This window comes from Ziziphus jujuba, chromosome 1 (genome assembly GCF_031755915.1).
Source record: "Ziziphus jujuba cultivar Dongzao chromosome 1, ASM3175591v1".
Taxonomy (NCBI): domain Eukaryota; kingdom Viridiplantae; phylum Streptophyta; class Magnoliopsida; order Rosales; family Rhamnaceae; genus Ziziphus; species Ziziphus jujuba.
In genome coordinates this window covers 5421344-5439212 of record NC_083379.1, presented here as the reverse complement: position 1 = coordinate 5439212, position 17869 = coordinate 5421344, and the positions used below count along the sequence as shown (strand labels likewise).

General features: G+C 31.6%; 2 protein-coding genes across 2 annotated transcripts; one reads left to right on the top strand and one right to left on the bottom strand.

Annotated features, from left to right (window-relative positions):
• LOC107412144 (uncharacterized) lies at positions 1 to 2520 on the top strand. Its single transcript, XM_016019856.4, has 4 exons — positions 1 to 529; positions 685 to 1307; positions 1395 to 1910; positions 2114 to 2520. The coding sequence occupies exons 1-4, from the start codon at positions 274 to 276 to the stop codon at positions 2246 to 2248; spliced, it is 1530 nt and encodes a 509-aa protein (XP_015875342.3). The 5' UTR covers positions 1 to 273; the 3' UTR covers positions 2249 to 2520.
• A 3802-nt stretch (positions 2521 to 6322) lies between these two features.
• LOC107412394 (U-box domain-containing protein 17) lies at positions 6323 to 9430 on the bottom strand. Its single transcript, XM_016020169.4, has one exon. The coding sequence runs from the start codon at positions 8777 to 8779 to the stop codon at positions 6626 to 6628; it is 2154 nt and encodes a 717-aa protein (XP_015875655.2). The 5' UTR covers positions 8780 to 9430; the 3' UTR covers positions 6323 to 6625.
• Positions 9431 to 17869: the final 8439 nt, after the last annotated feature.

The window sequence follows — 17869 nt, the reverse complement described above, 5'->3', positions numbered from 1 at the left end:
GGCAAATGCAGGATATATCAGTTCATTAGATGGATAACTTCCATGGAATTCTCTTTCAAATGAAATAAAATTTGGACAACCTCTATAAATCTCTATAGATTTGCGTATAACAAGGGTTTAGTGTTACAACTCCATGAAAACTGAAAAAAACCAAGAGTAATCCTGACAATGAAGCAATATTTCTGATTGGAAAGTTTCTCCCAAAAAAAAAAAGAAAAAAAAATTCTTCCAACTGCCATTCTTACAAAGCTAATTTCTTTCATCTTTCAATCAATGGCAAAAGGGTGGGAAAAACTTTCTCATAATTTCGTTGCTGTTTTTGCTTTGTTAGTGTTTTTCTGTAATGAGGTTTTTTGTGAGGATAAGTACATAACAGCAGTGGGAGATCCAGGAATGAGAAGGGATAGTCTGAGAGTGGCCATTGAATCTTGGAATCAGTGCAATGAGGCAGGACAAGAAACTCCTCAGGCTGGTAGCCCAAGGGCTGCTGATTGCTTTGACATTTACCAAACTTCTCCATTAGAAATAGGTAGCTTATAAAACTACCACTCTTCTCAATCGCTTTCACCTTGTTTGGCTTTTTATAGTTTTTCTCAGTTTAATGGGAAACTCAAAACTGACTTGGTTGTATTTTACAAATTACTCTGTTTTTATTTTACAAATTACTCTTTTTTTATTTTTTAGGCAAGGATTGTTTGGGCTGCTCTCTTCTTCCATACCTACTTGTCCACAGAGTCACACCCATAGACAATGCATTGAGAACAGGAATTCCTTACCCTGGAATCCAACCAAATGTTCTATTCGATGTAGATCTTTATGCAGCAGAGAAGGAGCTTTTCTTAGGCTCAAAGTGTCAAGTTGAAGACACCCCAAATCCATGGCAATTCTGGATGATCATGCTCAAGAGCGGTAACATGGATACCTATGCAGCCAAGTGTCCTGAAAATGGTGTCAGGATTGGACCTTTTGGTCCGGACAATAGATTCCCTTGTTTTGGACCTGGTTGTATGAACCAGCCTAATATTTACCATGATTATACCTCATTGCAACGACCAACCTTTGATACTCTCAAGGGAAGGTTTTATGGGTCATGGGATTTACAAGCTGATGTAAGACAGGGAATGTTGGAAAATACTTCTTACCATTCTGTTACATGGAGCAAAGAAGTCAAAAAAGGCAGTTGGGTTTTCCACCATATTTTGAGAACTTCACCAGACTATCCATGGTTGATGCTTTATCTGAGATCCGATGCCACCCAAGGATTTTCTGGTGGATACCATTACCCTACAAGAGGAATGTCCAAAATTGTAAGTTTATATGTATTATATATATATGGTCATATGATCAAACATTAATTAATTACCCTGTTTAATTATTGGTTATGGTTTTATTAGATTCCGGAATCACCAAACTTCAAGGTGAGGTTCACATTGAATGTAATCAAAGGTGGGGGTCCAAACAGCCAGTTCTATCTGATGGACATGGGGAGTTGCTGGAAGAACAATGGGTTACCTTGTGATGGGGATGTGACTACAGATGTGACCAGATACAGCGAGATGATCATAAACCCAAGCACAACCCCATGGTGCAATCCCAACAGCCTCAATGTCTGCCCTCCTTACCATACTTTCGCCAACGGCACCCGGGTCCACCGCAATGACACTGCTCGGTTCCCCTACGCTGCATATCACCTGCACTGCTCTCCTGGTAATGCACAGCACCTGGAAGAGCCGTATGATTTGTGTGATCCGTACAGCAATCCACAGGCCCAGGAGATCTTGCAGATTCTTCCACACCCTGTCTGGGGTGAGTATGGATATCCCACATCCCAAGGTGAGGGCTGGATTGGAGATCCCAGGACATGGGAGCTTGATGTTGGGAGGCTGTCTCAAAATCTTTACTTTTACCAGGTTTGTGTTCCATCATCAGCTTTATACAACTTGGATTCTATATATATATATATATATATATACATATATATATATATATATATATATGCATATGTATGTATATATATATATATATATATATATATATATATATATATATATATGTAGTGTGTATGCGTGTATGTATGTATGTATTTTGAAGTAATGGTTAATTAATGTTGCAGGATCCAGGAACTCCACCAGCTAGAAGGCAGTGGTCCTCTATAGATTTGGGAACTGAAATTTACAGAGATCCTAATCAAGTTGCTGAATGGACTGTTAGTGACTTCGACATCATCATACCTATAAGCAATGAATGAAGGCCATGGAATAGCACAAGCTTCACTATTACATAATATATGTTTTCATTCGGTTTTCTTTTTCTTTTACTCTTCTTAAAGAAAACCATTTTTTTTTAGTTAGGTTTTTGTTCTTTTTATATGAGTTATTTTTTAGAATAGAAGTTGTCAGATTATCATTAATGATTGCTCCAATTAGAATGACAAGATTTTTTGATGGTGATATTAAAGATCATATTTTACCATATCTCATATAACTCCAAGTAAACTGCTATTTAGAATGCTACTTTGTTCCCATAATTATTTACATCCATACCCATTACAAAGATCATGGATCTTTTATTCATTCATTTATATAAGAATAAAATACATATTTTATAAATTTTATTTTTCCTATGCCTAGAATAACAATTCCTTTTTAGAATTTAGAATTTATATTTCTATATTTTAATGTAGATAAACTTTGAAATATATTTATTATGTTTAGATTTATATTGATTATCACATACTAAAAATATATAAATAAATATAAAATTTTAATTTTAATTAATTTTTACTAAATTTGAATATTTTCAGGAAAAAAAAAATATTTATAAAACCTAAGCTTTGATTTTAAGTTAATATTTTTACTAAATATATAAATTAGAAATTATAATTTTTTCCATTTTTATTTCCATGAATAACTATTCTTATAAATAGAAATTATCATTTTTTTTCCAATTTTTTATTTTGATGAATAACTATTCCTATTTTTATAGGAATGATTATTCTTTATATCAAATATAATCTTAGAAAAACTAAATCTATAAAATAGATATTCTATTTGTCCTGATAAACTATGAAGCATTCACATTACTGATTCATATATATTACCCCTATTTGTCCCCATTTAAAATCAAGAATTACAAGCTTCAAAAGTTAGGTGGCAAAAATGGTGAAGTATCGGATAGGGGATACGGAGAAATTTTTTATTTTTATTTTTCCTAGATGAGTGGCTTGGCTGAGAAGATAATTAAAGAGACATATTGGGACTTGTTTCTTGAGAAAAAGGATAATTATTTTACTTTTGGAAAAAATAAAAGTTTAGGTAAAGTCTTCTTCTTATTATAAAAGTCTAGGTTCACTACAAGTTTTCTTCTTATTGAAAATGTGTTTTAAATAAAATTATTATTATTATTATTATTATTATTATTATTTAAGTTTTTTAGAGATATCTTGAGCCATATCGGGTCCAAGCAATAAAGGATATTGGTAATTATGTTATACACCTAGAAATTAGACCATCACACACCAAGGAAAAAGGGGAAATAAGAATACACAGAAAAGATAAGGAATATCAGTACTTGATCAACTTGCTTTAGTTTAGAAAGTAGATTGTTTTCTTTTCCATTTTTTGTAATCTTGAACCTATTCTAAAAGTGCTTTGACTATGATACATCACTAGTTAAGTTCTGAAAGAATTTGAGAATCATTTCACTTTCAAAGTTTTTACTAAAAAAGTGTTGCTTTCCCTTTAGAATACATGCCAAACTAAAATGCTATTAGCACCCCCGGATAGCCAGCCAAACACTAGAATCCAAATGCTCTGAACTAATAATTTGGAATCACCCAACTTTGAGCTTAGACAAAATCATCAACTGACTAAACTTTCTAGCCTAAGTCCAACAGGGAATAATTAATCTGTACATATCAAGCTTTATTCCATAAGGAACTCTAGGCAGTTTCTAAAGCTTTGATTAATTTTTCAAACTAGATTTAATAGTTGCCTTGCCTACCAGGAAATAAAAAGTGTCAATTCATCCATGACCAGTCCACCACCGTCCACAGCGTTATTTGTGAATATAGAACTGTCACAGATGTTGGTCCTGGTAATCTGTGTGAATATTATGGATTGCGTCTTTGCCATGCTATGCATCATCATCATCATCATCATCATAATCTAATTCATAAAAATGATAAGGCAAATAGTAATTGAAGCAAATACTTCATTAATGATGAAAAAGATATTCAGATTACTTGACTTCCACCTTGAACTTGTAGTTTGGTTTCTTTAATTTTACTCTTAATAAGTCCTTAAGATTAAGGCTGGTTTAGAAATTTTCTGGTACCAAGTCACTTTCAATATCTTATGGTTCAGATAAGCGTTTGTGTGTGTTGAGACATTCTCTTGGCTGGCCTGTTGCAGCGGTGGCAGTTTTCTGGGTTACATATCATTGATGATTCGTACACTTGAAGAAGATGAAGCCAAGGTAGTAAAAGATTCCCCTTGAAACAATTCTCGTAAAAAACATTGTGACAATTCGTACCACCCTGTCCAATGCCATGTATGCCACAATTAAAGAAATATATTACTACAGGAAGGAAAAAGAAGCATAGAAGGGTTAACCCTAACCAGCAGGAATTGGGATTATTAGTCGGTTGTTTCTTGCGAGTCCACAGAAAAACCTGGGGGACCCAAGAAAAACAAAGTTGAGCTGCTGCATAGTATTTTAGTTGGCTGCTTTTTTCTCTCCACAATCCCACCCACTTTGATATATATATAGATATATATATATATTTTTTTTTTGTGGGAATAAAACAAGGAAGACAAGAAGCATCAATATGAGGTATGGGAACTAAAGATGTCAAATTAGAGATGATTAGCAACCATCATTGTTACCAACTGCTTGATTTCCACTGGAAATAAATAAGCTCCAACCACCACTATATCTCCAATTCCTAAGATATTCATCAGGCAGTCTCCAATTATAATTCCAGTAAATGGTTTTGATTGTCCATCCACTTTTGAGTACCTTTGGTCCAATGTGATCCAATTTATTATAAGCATACAGCGGCTGGTGAAGGGTATGCCCCACTACACCATGCCATCGCAGAAACTCTCAATTACATGAAGATCATGCTTCTAGTGGGATTTTCCTCGAGCCGAAAGACGAAATGGATACCTCATTAGTGTTTTTTACAGAGAGGCTAATGACCATATGTGCTCTGTTTTTAACTCTGTTTTATTTCATCCAACGTGCTCTAATCAATTCACTGAAAATGATAAAGAGAAGAAGAATACCGTATTGGTACCTTTTTTTCTTTCCAGACTTCAATCCGATTGGACTGGAGAATAAAAGATGCATCACCAGCATAAATGACGTGGATTTGACATGCTTGACTAATAAGAATCTATTGACAGCAAAAGTGATTGGATCACTTTATACATAAAATTTGCATCATAAATAGAGGACCACTAGTTTTTGCCTCCAGAAAGTTCCCATTCTAAAAATATCTTATTACCTTTGAATCTGGCATAAAGTTCTTCTGATGTCAAAAACAATGTCTTTATCCTCGTGGTTTTCAAATAACACCGTTTTCTCAAAATCTTCAAAGAATACATGCATTTCGTGAATTGCACTGGCAAGTGCAATTAACTTGAAAGGTAAGAATCTTGCATCCTGACTCTGAGACCACAAAATAATCCACTACTGATTCTTTTCCTATGTATCAGGCAAACGCAATAATCTTTGCCGCCCCTTGTTTTAATTTATGTATAATAGGAAGAAGACAAGAATGAAAGAACCATGAACCAAAAAAAAAAAAAAAAAAAAAAAAAAAGCCAAGAAAAAGTTGAGCTATAGTCCTGTTACTGTTATCAATACCGTAACGGTGAAGCAAATATTAAAAACTCCACGTTCATGCATCGATACTTTGACTACTATTTGCCGAAAATAGGCATTTTGATGAACCTTTTGTCCCTCAATAAGTAACCAAGTCTTTGAATCTTACATGAATGCAATCACTGCAGTTCACAAAGAATGAATGGAAGCTCCGTTGGGTCCATAAAAAATAAAATATTGCATAGAAATTCTGACCAACGTTGACAGAGAACACCTCAAACCCAATTAACAGGAAGAAATTGCTGAGAGAGAAGAGAGAGAGAGAGAGTACAACATTGAAATTTCACCAATTGCCTAATATTAAAAAAGACAGTCATCTTTTAAAGATCGAAGTGAACGTCACTGAATTAGTCAATTAAGTATTACTAACTATTTTTACCCAAAAAAAAAAAAGGTATTGCTAACAACAAAAATTCATCATCTGCAGCAAACATTTAAGAAATAAATGCGCCATTCCGATAACTGCCATGTAAAGCTGCACATTCTCAATGCATCTGTTATGGACATTTTACATAATTTCTCAACACTTGGGTTATGATTTTCCATGACTGGATAATACATGTATATTAACTAAAATGCTCAACAACACAGACCATTCTTTGTAACCACAGGATATACGGTATTCCTATAACTTTTATATCACCTTTAAATTTCAATGAAAGAATTTGTAAATTTTCCAACAAAAATGGGAACATACATAAGCAGGAATGCTACAACTTGAAAGTGGATGTTACCACTACAAAACAGGCACCGAAATGGACATTGGCACAGAGACATCACCAGCAAAACCTGAATCTCTACTTGTAGCTGAGTTACTTGCATATGCATACCCTACACCCAAACCACCAAAATGCATAGCCGCATTCTCACGCCTCTGAAATACTTTTGCAAGAGAAGCTGCCTTTCTTCTCGCCCGTTTTGTACCAGTAAACAACAAACTCTGAAGCAACCCAGCCAATGCTGGAGCCTTAACCACCTTTTCTGTTGTGGCTGCCCCTCCACTCCGGCACAATTCAAGCAATGCTGCAACTGCATTCTCTTTTCCCCTTGGTGTCCCACATCGCATCATTGCAATCAAACCTGCTACTGCGGTGTCTTCCTTACCAACTGCTTCAGCCCCAATTGGCTGCCTAACAATCAAGGCCAATGCACCTGCTGCTTCCTCAGCAACCCCTTCATTTCCCAATGCATTTACAAGCGCTGTTACAGCCCCTGCCTCTATCATCTTCGCACAATTGTCTGTGTGTGTCGACAGATTAAATAAAGCCGTTACAGCATCCTTCTTTCCTCTAGGTGTACCAGCTCTTAGCAGGCCCGCCAAGGCTTCAACTGCCCCTTCCTCATCTGCTATTCTCTTCTTGTAGTCATGAACTGCAGAAAGGCTAAACAAAGTAGCTGCAGCATTTTCCCTTGCCTCCGTCGTGTGCCCAAATCTCAAAACATCAACAATTGATTCCAAACAACCTTCTTCCTCCATAATCCGGCATTTATTCTTTTCGTATATGGATAAGTTGAGCATTGCAGTTACTGAATTCTCCTGCGCAATAGGGTTCGAAGATGAGAGTATCTTGCAAAGATACGGGATTGCCCCAGCTTCAGCAATGAAAGCACGGTTTTCCCTTCCTGTTTTCGCCAACAAACGTATCTCCCGAGCAGCTACAGTCTGTGCAACTTGTGATCCATTTGCTAGTTGTTGAATTAGAAGTGCTGCTGTTGCTCTGTTGGCTTGAAGTGCAGCCTTACTGGGGGAAGCCAAGGCAAAGCTCTCCGCGGATGCGTCTGTGCACTCCGGCGGGTCATAGGGAATTCCATGGGCAGTGCACCACTGCATGATCAAATTCCTCAAAGCCCGGTTAGGAACCAAAACAAGGCGGTCGTTGATGAGCATTTGCCCTGTCTTGGGGCAAGTACAATGCCCCTCTTCCATCCACCTGGTTATCGAACTTCGCTCGTAAGTCTGTCCAGTTGAGATAATCACAGGATCTCGCATCAAATCCAACGATATTGGGCAGCAAAAGTCAGGTGGTATTGTCACAAAGGTGTCTGCAATTTCCTGAGAAATCAACCCCTTCCTCGGCTTCTTCTGATTCCCAACTCTTAATTCTACTTCGTCCTCCTCAAACCCAAAAAGCAAAAACCTGCAATACCGTGTGAGAGCAACAAACCCATTGAGAACTGAAACAGTGGGCTCAACATCTCCTTCATGATTTACAATCTGCTCCTCCAAATACTCAATTTCATCCCGGCAACTCTTAGCATTCTTGATTCCCAATCTCTCCACAAAAAACAACCTCAATTCCGTCGAATCTGGAATCCGACCATTCTCAAATTCATCGAGGAAGGAGAAGAGTATAATCCTCAAAGCGTCATCATCTTTATCAATAAACAACTTGGACTTCCTTGACTGTCTCTGTAAGAGCAGAATTTGCTCCCTAACATCGTCACCAATTTCAACATCTTTCATAGGGAATACATCCAACAGGGTCGAAATTTCTTGATTCAAATCATGAAAATTGCCAGAAATCGAATGGTTTTGAAGCAAAAGCCATAACTTACTAGATTGTGCGCAATAATCAAGGAGTATTTTGGACCTGTACAGAAGCAAGTAAAGCTCGTTCAAGCAGAGCACAGACGTCCGAGGCGCAGTGGATTCAGAATCCCTCAAACACTCCAACAGCACAACAAAAACCTCCAATTTCCTCACAAGGGACCGAGAATTCTTTCTCTGAAACCATAAAGCCAAGCCGGAAAACGACGAGACCAACTCGGAGGCGACGGAAGCAACTGTTTGCACCAGAGCTACATCAGCGAGGTCAACCGGAGCCAAAAAGAACTCCAATGAAGGCGATCTTCGGCGCCGTAACGTTGCGCATATAGTCGCCGAAGCCATACCAAATTTACCCACCAAAAAAAAAAAAAAAAAAAAAAAAGATTTATCTGCTATTCCTTTCCAGTAACCGGAAAAATGACACCAAAAAAAAAAAAAAATTATCTTTTTTCGTAACCCAGATCTAGATAAACAATAACGAAGCTAAAAGAAAATTCTTCCCCCAAAAACAAAAAATAAAAAAAAGAAAAGAAAAGAAAAGGACGGTCCGACGACCAAACAAATTGAATGAACAACAAAGAAAAACAAACCAAAACCAAAGACTAAAAGAAAACTAAACAGTCCTACTGTTTGGGTATAATGGAAAAAAGCGTAGTTGGGAAACTGCGTTGGACGTTTGAATCTTGAAAAGGCAAACAGAACCCAAAAAATATATATTTATAAAAACCAACCTAACCCCAAAAAAAAAAAAAAAAAAGAAAAAAAAAAAAAGAAAAAGAGAATTCTTAGGAGTAGACGGAGGCTTTTGCTTCTTAAACCAAAATAAGATACAAGTTAGAATCCGCGTTTTCCAAAAGAGACTGAATTTCGGAGACTTTCCTTTCCTTTCCTTTTTTTTTGCTTTTTTTTATTTTTTAATTTTTGCTCTCTCTCTCTCTCTCTCTCTGGAATTTCAATGCAGCCTTGGCGATAACGACTGGAATGGCTTTGACGAACGATTATCCAAATTTCTGTCCATTCGTTTCTTCGTCCTTCTCCTACTTTCCCACCACCAAACTCATTTCACTTTTTATTATTATTATTATTATTATTATTATTATTATTATTATATATAAAAAAATATTTCAATTACCAGTTTTCTACGTCTTTATTACCAAAAAGGACAGCCTTTTGAACTAAAATTACGCGATCAGAGTTGCAGTCGTGATATATTTTTGGTGGCTTCCTTGGGGAAAATAACCGACTTCATAAAATTATTAAAAATTAAATATGGTGGAGGAAGTGATAATATGAGAAAATGATGAAATAGGATAGGATACCTTTTATGCCCCTCACCCCAAAAAAAAAAGGTTAAAAATAAATAAAACAAAACTCCCAAAACAAAAATTAAGGTGCATCGGATTTGATTCAAGGGTTGACTAAACTAAAGTGGGTTTGGGTCCCATACGACTTTTAACGCGCGTGGACATTTCACCCCCTCATTATTTTTTACCCAACCTTTGCCTTCCACTGATGTGAATATCCAAGCTGTCGAATTTTATTTTATTTTTGTTTTTTTCCCCCAATTTTGACTATAGATATGTAAAAGCTTCCAAAACCCGCTAGTTGACCAGACACATCCTCCAAAGCAAAGCTTTTTCTTTTCTTTTCTTTTTTTTTTTTTTTTTTAATTCTTTTGGTGTGCAATGGGTTTTGGTTGTAAACAGAAAATACCACACTGTTATTTAAAATTTTAATAAAAATTATATGCTAATCCATACTTAAAAATGTAAATATCTAATAAATAAATATGTTAATCAGAATTTAATTGCACTCCTTTTATGATAAATTATCACACATTATATGTGTTACATTTTTTAATTTCTATTTCTTTTTAATGAAATTTTTATTTTCTATTTCTTATATGTACTACAGCCTATCTTACGTAGACGATCTTTACACTCGAATTATAGCGTACCATTGATTAAATATTGTGTTTGATATTGCACTTACTATTACAACACATTTCTTACCAAAAAAGAAAAAAAAAAAAAAACAAAAAACGCGATTGGGCCAGTTATTTCCTAAATTCATAAGGACAAAAGTAATTTATTATAACATACAAAATTCCAACAACCAATTACCACAAGTAACTTTCAAAAAACAATTACCACAAGTAAAAAATAAAAAGAAAGTTACCAAAGAATATTATATCCAAAATTCTAATGGAATCTAGTGCATCAATTGTGGTATGATATATCCATAAAGTGGGAAAAAAAAAATATATATATATATATATATGCACAGTATTGCATAGATGATACGTTACAATAAATCATTCATTACAGGTAAGTTTTTCATTGTGAATTCATGACTTTAACCGTATATTGTTAACAGCCTGGGGAGATCTTGGAAAATAGGGTCAAGCTTCATAATTATAATAATGGAGCCCAGGTTCATGGAATTCAATTTGGAATTGGTGCAAATAATTGGACTTTAGAGATCATAAATTCTAATGCAGCTGAAATGCTTTAGAGGAGTTTCTAGAATCAATGTCGATTTAGCTGCTAATTTCTAACGCAAATTAATGTGCATTTGTATTGGCACATTGTAGAGAAATTTTTTCATGTCTGCATTAAGGAAATTGTTTAAATCGAAAATTTCAATGCCAACTAATTCTTTTTCAATGTCGACGAGGACGTCTTATCCTTCTCTGTTTTGTCGATAGGGATTACGGACCAAAGTACGTATAAAAAGGGGTCGATGTTTCTGCATCCATATTGTTTTCATCAGTATTATTATAGTAATATTATAAGTTATGATTATCAAAATGTTTTATCAAAAACATGCAACAAATAAATTATATATATCAATATATATATATATATATTAATATAATATGAACTCATATGAGTTAATATTGAATAAGTAAATAAAAAATAAAATAATTAAATATATCATATTATTTAATAAATAAATTATTGAATATTTTGTGAACCTACTTTTTTACTTACCTAAGTTGTTTTCTTTTGTTATTTTCACCGACTTAGTCGAAAAAAATTATTAAAAAAAAAAAATAGAGAACAACATCTTTCAAGTGGAATTTCAACATCCTATTTTTCAAAAATATATAAGGTAATTTACCAATATATATATATATATATATATATATATAAGGAAGAAAATTATGTCCTCCTTTAAAAGTCTAACCTTTTTGTACTGCCAAATTAATTGCACCCCTTTACGGTCTTTAAGAACGCACCTGAAAAGGCACATCAGTCTCTTCAAAGTAATAAATGGCAATTAATTTACTTTCATTAAGTCGATGAACCAATAAAAGACACCAACAAAATCCTGCATACATTTAATTCGTGCGTGAAGCACTTTTTCTTCATATATATTTTCTTTATATATTATACAATATACACATTATAAAACAATCTTAAAACAGAACAATATATATGTCTTTTTTTTTACTTTATTGTTTAGTAGGCGTTTATAAATTAGTTATAATCTTTCTTCAATGTTAGAGCTATAAATTATGCCTCTTTTTCCCTGTAGAAAGAATATATATTAATTAAGTTTATTTTGTATTTGAAACGAAGGACAAAGAAATTAATAGTAAAAAATTCTTCAACGACGTGCCTAGCTTTATTATGTAATTAATATATATATATATATATATATATATATATATATATTGGCTTTTTAATAAATTCAAGAAGTAGAAAAAAACTCTTCTTTGAAAGGTTTATATTCCTGAAAGATTAAAAAAAGAAGCTCTTTTTCAAAGGTTCAAAGTGAAAAGAAGAAGGTGGAAAAGTTTACATTTTTCTTTTGATAGCCGTGTGATAAGCGAGTAAAACCCGTGGTCAAGAATCCACGTGTCGTCTCCTAATTGCGCCCTCTGAAGCACGTTGCAGGCAAAACGACGTCATAGTAATGCGTAGAGAACCACAAATTTCGTTGTTCGCGATCTCTCCACGTTACACTGAGGTCAAACGTAAGACCAAAACCAATTGGAAAATGTCAAAGAAAGTGACGGCCCTCATGTCATCCCATGGCCATCACAGACCCTTAGAAAAGCTCATCGTGTTCTTTGCTGTTTCCAATAAAACTAACAGAATTATGTTCATAATTCATAAATTAATAATTACGTCACCCACTCCAGCCAGCCGCCGACTTTTCCGTCTTCTTCATTATCTTTATTATCGATGACGTGGCCTGCTTCCATTTGATGAATTAGTTTGACAGCCGAGTAATACAGATAGGCGTGGTGAATAGGGACCTATATTATCGCCACGTAAGGTACGTAAATGGTTTTCTTTTTCTTTTTTTCTTTTTTTTTTTTTGGAATTTGATACCATAAATATATTTTTATATTTATTCACCGCCACAAATGGTGGAAATAAAATGGTTATAGACTTAGTAGTTGAAATGTTTTCTATACTCCCTTAATTTCACGTCTATCCAGCTAGAATTTTGTTGTTTTCAATCTCTCTTTTGAGTACCTAAGTATTCAATATTAAATAGTGTTGAAGTTAAATTGTACAAAATATTATTGAATTATTTAACACTTACAAATAATTATTTTGTATAATATATATATAAAAAAAACTTTAAACTATTAAAAACAAGTCAAAGAAAATTATGCATCTGAGACAAAATTATTTTTATAAGAAAATCCATAATATTTTAAAATTTAAAATGCCCATAATGAATAAATTCATTTTATTAATATTATTTGGAAATTAGTATAACGGGTATGTGAAAAGGTTATTTTTGTCAAAATAAAATAATATTTAATGTTTAATTGGTTTTAAACGGGCAATGTGTTATGTACGTAAGCATAATTGAAGGATTTATCGGTTATTTTAATAGTTTAGGAAGATTATTTATAAATATCAAATAGTTTAGATGGATTTTCTGTAATTTATTTAATTAACATTCAAAAAATTAATGGTTTAAAATATAAAAATATTTATGAAAAATATCGAAAAAATCATAAAAATAATAAAAATTGATGCAAATTTGTTTTAAAAAATAAAAAATTTTAATAAAACTTTTTAATTAGTCTATTTATTCAATTAATAATCAAATTAACTATAAAAATTATAACAATATTAAAAAATATTATATATATTAATTAATTTACAATAAATAGTAATAATATAAATATATAATTGTTAATAAAAAATATAAAAAAATACATATTTGATAAAATTATTTATTAATTAAGATATATATAAAATAATTATTACAATTATATTATATTTTTAAATATTATCTCAATACCATATAAAATTTTTTATGGTTGAAAATTATTATTTTTTTTATTTTAAAATATGAAATAATTGTAAAATATTATTTTTTAAAATTTTATATGCAGTTGTTAATATGTTAACCTTATAGAATTTTTTTTTTTGAATAATTACCTTACAGAGTTTGTTAGATAATGATTGATTTTATGCATAATTATTATTTTTTGATGGTTTAGTTTATACAAAATATATATTTTTTTCTATATAATAATAGATAGATAAATTTATAATTTGTAATATTAATTTTTCCTTAAAAATGTTATAGGGATACTTATCTGATAATTTTTTAGACATTGTTTATTAAATATAAATTTTATATTTTTATTTGTTTAATTTTTGTAAGCAACTAAAAGGTAACAAAAAATATACATATATTAATAAAGTTAGTTAAGCAAAAATTTTTACTAAACATCAATAATATGGAACTGATGTAGTTTGATGAAAAATTTCATAAAAATTATAAAAATATATAAAAATATTTTTAAGAATATTAAAAAAAAAGTATCCATTTTTATTTTTATTTGGGATATAAAATTTATTTCCTTCTGTCAGAAAAAATGAAATTTCCAAGAATTTTTTTATTTTAAACCTTACCTAGTATTAACTAATTTTATAGATGTAAAATAAACTATAAATTATTAGAATTGCAATGCCTTAGAAAGCTTGCGCTTTTAATATTTAAATTTATTTATACAAACTGTTTAGACATAAATATACAAAGGCATACCTTCAAAAAAGCGTTTTAAAGGGGTTCATGTACTCTGTACTCTTATGTTCAAAAATTCAATCCATGTATTTATTATAATGTACTACTTTTCAACTAAAACTTTAATCCACCTAATTCGCATAACTGCTCTTTTTGATAATTCTCAATAATACCGTATATCAGCCAAAAAAAAAGAAAAAAAATTGTTATTTTGTTTATGCTTTTATTTGTCCGTTTCTGCCTGGGTTATGTTCGGATACAAAACAACAAACATTCTCATAACTAGTAGGATCGCCAAGCTATTTCCACCAAACTTTGCAAACCTAGCAACGACAATAAAAATAAGGGTTTCGGCATAATACTTTTTGAAGTTTCAGTATTTTTGCACTTTTATTTTATAGTGTTTAATTAGCATCAATATCTTTTGAAATTGCTGTGAAAATTTTGAACTAATATTTACAAACTTTAAAAAATATCCATGCTAGTTCAATATTGTAACATTAAAATATTTTAAGTTTTTTTTTTTGTTTCCCCAGCAAAAACCATTAAAATAATTAATTAATTACAACATAATTAATTTGAAACTCTTGGAAAAGCTCGTGGATCAAATCACCTCTGGTTGCCACTTGTAAACAAATAGAACGTTCCAAAATTATTACCCAAAAAAAAAAAAAATAGAAAAGAAGAAGAAGAACACTCCAAGTCAAGATGAGTGCTCTTGCAAACCATGGCGGTGTGACCATTGAATTTTCTTCACAAAATGAATTATACTTTATTATCTTGGGTCAAAATTATAATCCTAACGCTATATATATATTTATATGCAATGCATATTTTTTTAGCTTTTCTTTTCTTTTCGGTGAATATATATTTTTAAACTTAGGAAGACTAAAGATAATATATTTTGATGGAAGAAATCAGGGGTTCACCTAATTGGGTGGCCAAAAGAATAAAAAAAAACACATGAATTGTGTGTGCCGCCCACTTTCTGTCACCTTGTGGCAATATCGTATTCATGAGGGGAACTTTGGAAAATTCTTCCTTTCAAAATCAGATAAAATATTATTTTATGACTCGGAGAAACCACAGTTAATATTAGTGTAGTTTGACGATACAGTTTTCTATTTTCTATTTTTTTTAGTTAATTATGTGTAATTTATTTATTTTGAATGTTGACGAGTGATAGATATAGTTGGTTAGGTATAAAGTTAAGTAAGAAAAAAAACAAAAAAATAAAACATTTAATTGAATACAATTTTAAATTGAATTTGATTTGATTTTTTTATTTTTTTAAATATCTGACAAATTAAAATTATTATCTATTAATACTCGAAACAAGCAAATTACAAATAAATAATTTAAAAAAAAATTAAAAGATCACCGGTTACCAAAAGACGCCATAGTGATATTTATATGATAGAATGCTTTGAAAATACTTTTGAAATAATATAAGAAAATATTGAAAATCAATTAATAATTTTCCATATCAAAGTATGAAACAAATTTTAAATAATTTCTAACGACAACAAATAATATTTTTCAATAATAATAGACGTGGCTGGGCTCCATGTTTATTATTATTATTATTATTATTACTTTTTTATGATTGTGGATGCTTGTTTTTGGATCTTGATTCAATAATAATATTTTACATCAAAAACAAAATCAAAGATAATCTTATATTGAAAAATTTTGAAAATTAAAATAAAATTCAGTGACTGTGAAGTGATACTTATCAACTAAAAAATATAAGATAAACCAGATTCAAGACAAAATACAAGTCAACATGAACATCAAAAGTACCGTACTCGTATAGAACTTGAATAATGCAAATAAGCATTGATTTAATAAATATATTCCCAGATGAATCCATGAAGCACGTGTTTTTATACCTTTTTATTTGATTAGGAGAAAAAAAAAAGAAAAAGGAAATGTTCAATTTTCCGAACATCCAAACAAAGAAAAGGAAAGAAAAAGAAACACTAAAAAAGGAAGAAAGAAAAAAAAAAAATGAAAAGTAGACATTCTAAGTGATGGATGGCATTGGAAATTGTTGAGCATTAATTCACTTTGCGGTGTCAAAAAAGAAACAGGCCACGGAGTATGAAACGGTGACTAATATTAGATCCTGTTCTTCCCAAAAGACAGAGAGGAAATCAAAGTCTCATGAATAAAAGTGATGGCAAGTTTTATAGAATCCAGGCATTCACACTGGCACCGTTGAATCTTTGAATGTAGCTTTTGGAAGTAAAAGAAGGGTTCATTCAATTAATGCAACTATTTTTCACGTATTTCTTACTTCTTCTGCTAATATTCTTGAGTGATTCCCATGATCCAAATGTGCATGGGATTTTCTTTGGGACTATTTTTTGTGATTTTATTTTCTATTTTATTTATTATTTACTTTTTGGGCTCTGAACTGGTTGGTGTGGGATTGGATTCAAATCTGAATATTTTCAGAACTTTCCCATGAACCATTTCAACCTTTCGTGTTTTGGTAGAAATGAAAGTAAATAAATGAAAGGAAAGAACGGTAAACCTTAAGGTCCTTTGGAAAATGTCATTGAGAGGGAAAATAATTCTTGGTATTTAATTTTCTAAAAATTAATTTTTCTTTTAGTTTGTTTGATAAGTAATAAAAAAATTGAAATTTACAAGTAATTAAATTTAAAATTATATAATAAATTAAGGATAAATATATATTTTAAAAAAAAATTTAAAATTAATTTACCTGGGATTTTCAAAATAACACTTATATATATCGAAACAACTTTCCCATATATTTTCCTACATTGATAGAAATCTAATTTCCTGTACCCATATTTTTCCACCTTTCAATAAATATCCAAACAAAATAAAATTATTATTTTTCTAAGGGAATTAGATTTCTATTAACTTTACCTCTATCCAAACGTAAGAGGAAAGATGGAGTAAAGTTATCATACCAAACAACTTATGAACCTCGTTCCTCAATCTAACTCTTGCTTTCTTTCCACTCATTCCACCCCAATGCTCACATTTCAAACTATTTAACAGCAAATGAATCCTAATGACCAGTGACCATATAACATGAATATGGACAATTAAAATTTTAAGAAAGACTACGAAACTCAAGTGCGCTCTTAAGGTTAGAATTTCTCTCGGACCATCACTGTGGGACCAGTTTTCCAAACAATTTTGCATAAACAACACTTCTGAAAAATAATGCTACAACCTGTATAAATTACAATTTTATAATTCAGGTGCTTGGTCAAAACATGGTTGTCAATCCCATCCCCAAAACACAATTTGTACCAAACATATATATATATATATATCTCATATTCAAGCAAAAATGCATTGTATACTTCCTCTTTCTTCTTTATTTTTTCCTGGATTAACCTGGAGGGTCGGCTGTAACAGTGGACACAGTACTATTGAAAATGG

Excerpts from the sequence above, each read along its gene's own strand:
- LOC107412144 (XM_016019856.4), top strand. The coding sequence starts at position 274 with ATGGCAAAAGGGTGGGAAAAACTTTCTCATAATTTCGTTGCTGTTTTT. Across the intron at positions 530-684 it reads AACTTCTCCATTAGAAATAG|GCAAGGATTGTTTGGGCTGC; the intron begins GTAGCTTATAAA and ends TTTATTTTTTAG. Across the intron at positions 1,911-2,113 it reads AAAATCTTTACTTTTACCAG|GATCCAGGAACTCCACCAGC; the intron begins GTTTGTGTTCCA and ends TTAATGTTGCAG.
- LOC107412394 (XM_016020169.4), bottom strand. The coding sequence starts at position 8,779 with ATGGCTTCGGCGACTATATGCGCAACGTTACGGCGCCGAAGATCGCCT.